General features: G+C 32.7%; 1 protein-coding gene across 3 annotated transcripts; it reads right to left on the bottom strand.

Moving 5' to 3' along the window:
• Positions 1-246: 246 nt before the first annotated feature.
• LOC111242308 lies at positions 247-4,373 on the bottom strand. Of its 3 annotated transcripts, XM_022784912.1 has the most exons (6): positions 3,963-4,373; positions 3,635-3,799; positions 2,447-2,536; positions 1,164-1,287; positions 899-997; positions 247-416 (listed from the first exon to the last, which is right to left on the bottom strand). In XM_022784912.1, the coding sequence occupies exons 1-5, from the start codon at positions 4,107-4,109 to the stop codon at positions 978-980; spliced, it is 546 nt and encodes a 181-aa protein (XP_022640633.1). In that variant the 5' UTR covers positions 4,110-4,373; the 3' UTR covers positions 247-416; positions 899-977. The 3 variants fall into 3 exon arrangements, with proteins under 3 accessions (XP_022640633.1, XP_022640635.1, XP_022640634.1); XM_022784914.1 differs by lacking the exon at positions 3,635-3,799; XM_022784913.1 differs by lacking the exons at positions 247-416; positions 899-997 and adding an exon at positions 1,381-1,521 and having other exon boundaries at positions 1,170-1,287.
• Positions 4,374-5,497: the final 1,124 nt, after the last annotated feature.

Below are 5,497 nucleotides of genomic sequence, written 5' to 3'. Positions count from 1 at the left end.
CTATTTTATTGACCATCAAACCGTGACAGGGTTTTAATTATGATTTAAACAATTAAAGAAATAAAAAAAAAGTATGCCCATCGTATTTATCCAACAATTATAACATTTATCGAACAATTATAAAAACTTTAGTATCCATAATGACTAAAATAGAAAAAAACCTACAACGAATATGTTATATATATATATATATATATATATATATATATATATATATATATATATATATATATATATATACTCACTTTATTTTTTGCCAACTCCATTTGTGTGTAAGTATTGAGGGATTGATTAATTCATTATATAGGGGTTTTTATCTGTCATATCAAAGATATCTCTTGTGCTTAGAGCTTTCTCCTTGGCTTGTCTTATGTGACCATCCATGTTTTGATGCAAATGAGACAGATCAACATTACCTGCAAAGCCATCAACAATGTTCAAGGAAAAGTTAGAGTCAATACCAAAGGAAGATATACATGTTAAAACGTAATAAGCATGTCTTAATTGTAAATTGAAAATGTAATAAGCATTTAAATAATTGAAATTAGAAATCTTAGTTCCATTGAAGACTCCAGCAAGAGAATTCCATTTCTATCATATCAAATTCCTTTGAAGCAATACAACGGAAAGTACAAGGAAAGGCTTAGTCACATTTAATAAATAAGAGTAGCAAAGGGTTCTACCAATATACTCATTATCTTTATCTTGATGTGCTATGCAGCATGGACATGACCAGAATCTCATGTTATAATCATAATGACAAATCAGTAAGAAAATAGTTTCCATACTATTCCATTTCATGGAGTGAAACGTGCTCAATAATGCATTATGATATGCACTTGATTACATTAATCTCCAAAACATTTATGATATCAAACATGAGAAAGTCATCAATTACCTTCTCAAGCATGTGGTCTAGAAGAAAGAATTTCATTCTTTGTCTAGTCTACCCTTTTCCATACTCTTCTTGGCAAGTTTTAAGTAGAGGCTGCCATATCTGGCCATAACAGAAGAGGACAAATGTCATAAAAACAAAGAAGTAAATCTTTATAATTAAAGAAAAAACTTTGGGTAAACAGTTATGGCTTCACAATAATCATAATTGAAAATAAAACCAAAGAAAACCATCACATAGCAAAAGGGAACCATAAAATCATTCAAACCTGGCAGCAGAACCCATGTGCTTGTCAACTTCCTCCTCAAGTTGGGAATATACTGTCTTTTTGCATTATCATCAGCACTCACAAACTCCTTCACCAAGTCATCCAAAGATTCTACATTACCAGCCTGCACTAAGAATAAATAGTCATTATAATGATATTATTCCAGTCTCTTTCATTTTAATTAACATGTGATTAACTAACTTTAGAACTAAGTTACCCTTTCTCATCACGGTATGTACCACATTTTTCATTGATGAAGGCTACAAAATCATCCAAACTACGACCACCACTATAATCTTCACCAGCTTTATTGCTCTAAGGAAAAAACTTCATCGTAGGGTAACCAGTAACACCATATCTGTATTGGAAAATTTCCAAATTAGGCACGTGTATTTCTTAAATACAATATCAACCTATTTTAAATAGGAGTTAAATCAAAATGCCATCGCACTCACTTCTCACCCAAATTCTTATACTTGTCAGCATCTACATTGGCTATAACTACTTCTTCATCCAAGTTAAATGTTGCAACAACCTTTTCATAAGTATGAAAATAGTAAAATCTTTATCAGGACAGGGTAGACCTTTGACATAATCACGGGTAGGTGAAGCTAATTACGATAAAATAACCATAAGCTATAATAGGAGTCTAAGGACCGAAGACCATCCTTACAGTGGCAAGGGCCTTGTAGTGACCACACTTGTAAAACATTATAAATTTATCAAGAAAAATATTGAAAATAAAAATTTAAAATGAAAAAAATTACAGATATAATAAATTAATTACAATATAAATGTGTAGATAATATTAGTTATAAGAATATATAATTAGAAAAATAACACAATAATTTTCTTTCATTTTTAAAACCTTACTATTTACTCTAGAGAATCATATGAAATATCAAATTAATTAGTCGACTAATCATATAAATTATTATATTAATGAGAGTTCATAATTATAATTTCAAAAATATTACAAATAATGAGACACATTTGATGAAAGCCATATTTATTGAAACTGATCCATAAACCATTGAACACAACTAGAAGGAACAACCTTTCGGAGAATAAAAATATACATTTACTAAGATAACATTATTTTTCTGTTGAAGAATGTAGTTGATAATTTAGGTTTGTCTGTTGTTTACTCTTTTACTTTTATGGAAGCTTTATGAGGGTGTGTAGTAATTAATTGCAAAGCTTAGAAAAGCTGATATATAAAAAAGTATTAAGTGGAGGGTAAAATATTGGTACATATAAAATGTTGGAATGTAAAATATTACCAAAAAGAAATTTACTTGACTATTTAATGCCTTCAAATTTACCACCAACTCTGCAATCTTGAACCGCTTCATCATTGTAGCATGAAGCACCTGCATTAATTGGCAAATTATAAATACTATATAGTTAAAACAGTTAACAGAAAACCGATGAAGCCTTTTTTGCTTTTTAATTGATTCTTATTCTTATATAAATGATTGAACTCAAACACAATAAGTAAATTTCTTTATAAACAAACTAAGTAATCTAAATAGGTTAAATGGTTAAATAGTAGAAACCAAGCCGCCTCTAAAAACAAATAGAAGAAAGAAATCAAGGATATTGTTACTTATATCATTCTAATCATAAAGCTAAGCATAGAATACATATATTATCTTCCACCTGGATACCGACATGACTGCAGAGATAAAAATCAAATCGAGAACAAACTATAATGTTTAAAAAACTAGCCCCTGCATCATAATTAATATACATTAAAAATACATGTCTATAAAATATAATCCTTAAAGGCTTTTGTCTGTTACTTTTTCTAAAGGAAATCAACAAATCTCTGCAAAAGAAAAGACACAAAATATTTGGATACAGGGGAAATTGAAACTTCATTGTCAAAATTCCATCATTCGAAAACAGAAAACAACATTGAGAATTAGAAAAGTGATGTCAAATCTCTAGTATTACCGCTATAACTATCCTCTTAAAGAAGCAAAAAACTATAGCAATTCGTTTTGCTATCACATTCAAGCATGCAACACCGCTATAATTATCCTCTTCACCCACTAATAGCTACTCTAATGCCCTTTCATTATTTGTGATGAAACCCTGTATTAACATGACAAAAAGAAAGCCCAAAATTGAAGGCACCCATTAATGAAATGATGATGGCACTAAAAAATAATAAAGAATTCCTAACAAGAAGTTGAAAATTGATATTCGAAAAAGAAAGATCTCAAAAACCCAGTTCACCAATGTTGAGTTCCTAAATAATATAGAAGATAGACATGAATGGTTAAAATTGCCCATTTGCAAAGATGAACTTCCTAATCCACATACTGGTTGTTAACGGAGAGGAAAATTTGATTCATCAATTGAATCTAATTCACGGCTAACTGTGGAACTTGAGCAAAACAAGTAACATTCTATATATCATAAGTTTTAATATTTATTATTGACCTTATATGGAAAATAATTACCATGCCGAGCAAAGATATTGAAGGGAGAAAAATCTTGAATTGCAGCAAAGAAAAACAAAAACCTCGAGGTAGTATAGCAATTTCACCAGTCGAAACTTTTAATCTTGAACTTTCAGAAGCCTCAATTTTCTTAAAACGCAGTGTCATAGCTTCAATCTCAATCTCCTAACAATGCAACGTTCTGTGCTAAGAATCACGGTGTTACAATCACAAGAAAGAAGAGAGGGATTTAGGGTTTTAAGATTTAGGGATTTTGAGGATAAACAAATCAATTGAGCTTTGAACAAATTAATGATTTCGAAACCCTAGCTACCCTCTCTAGGCTCACCATCTTCGTCGTGTTCGTCACCGTGTCGGCTTTGTCCTCATCTCTGCTCTCACGCATGGCATTGCCACTATTTGCCTCGTCAAGCAGGACACATCTTAGACCATCAAATTCCTCTTCTTCCTTTGCATCACCCGCTACTCTAGCCATTGTCGTTCCAATCGTATCCACACGAGTCTAAGCAAGGAATCTTTGATTTAATGGTCTCTCAATCCAAAGAAGGAGCACGTAGTGGAGGGTAGGGCAGTGAGGGACATGGTGGAAATGGAGGTGACACCGTGGTTAACCCTGGAAAGGTACGACAGTGACTGCTCAAAGGAGGCTGTTGTTTTTTGCGTGAAAAAGAAGAAACCCTACGAGGGTTTCATGCTTTGTTAGAACTGAGAATGAGTGGCTAGTATATTTTGGAATAGTGGTATAATTTTCTGAAGGGAAAAACTGAAAATAAATTCTTACTTTTTTTTAATAATCAATTAAAAATATCCGTATATAGTATTAGTAGACAATAGTTTTTGAAATTATATACGAATTTTATCTCATACTTACAGATTGTATCTTTAGATAAAATTCCCGCTTAAACGCGCCAATATTATATACGGATATATCCGTAGGTAAAATCTGTATATAAAATCCGTATGTAACTCGTTTTTTATGATCTGTATGTAAAATCCGTATGTAATATTTAAGTTACATACAGATCAAAATTCGTATATAAATATCGGTCGGTAATGAGCTTTTTTCTTGTAGTGTTTGCAGCTTCCTCCCTATGTTGAAAGAATCAATGTCAGTTGTGAAGAAGAGACTGAACTCACCGATGAAGAGGAGGACGTTGCTGTTCAACTGCTAAAGAGGGATCGTCCACTTAAAGTAAAAGATCCGGGATGTGTAACATTATCATGCGCCCTAAATGATTTTGATGTGGAAGCCATGATAGACTCGGGATCTAGCATTAATATGATTCCCACAGATTTCCTGACAAAAATAAGAGGGATTGTGTTGAAACCGTCTGATCTTACTATGACAATGGCTGATGGTTCGGTAAAAATACCGGTAGGTATGGCGGAAGATGTTATTGTACGAGTGGAACAACTTGAATTCTTGGCAGACTTCATTGTCATGGATATGGAAACTGATGATGAGTTTCCTGTGATTTTGGGAAGGCCCTTCATGGCAACTTTGAAGATGCTTATTAGTGTTTATGATGGGCGAATAATGATGAGGGACGTAGATCACCTGTTTCTTTGTACTAGGTATAATGAAAACAAGATCAAAGTGATGAAAAGACCCATACGTGAGGAGTAGGAGAGTGAAGCCGAGCAAGAAGAAAGCACTTCAGATACTAATTATTCTGATAGTTGTAATGTTTTGCAGGCATTAGTGAATAAAAGCAGGAGAATCATTCACCCAAAAGCAAGAGAAGAACCACTCCAATGGGGAAGGAAAGTGAAATATAAAAGGAAGGAGTGGATAATAAGGGAGCTGAAAGAAAAAGGGGAGGGGGAATTGAAGCACCATACAGCAGACAGGACAAGAGGGTG

This window comes from Vigna radiata, chromosome 8, assembly GCF_000741045.1.
Source record: "Vigna radiata var. radiata cultivar VC1973A chromosome 8, Vradiata_ver6, whole genome shotgun sequence".
Taxonomy (NCBI): domain Eukaryota; kingdom Viridiplantae; phylum Streptophyta; class Magnoliopsida; order Fabales; family Fabaceae; genus Vigna; species Vigna radiata.
Note: the sequence above shows the minus strand (reverse complement) of the source record. Positions and strands in the feature narration are given on the sequence as shown.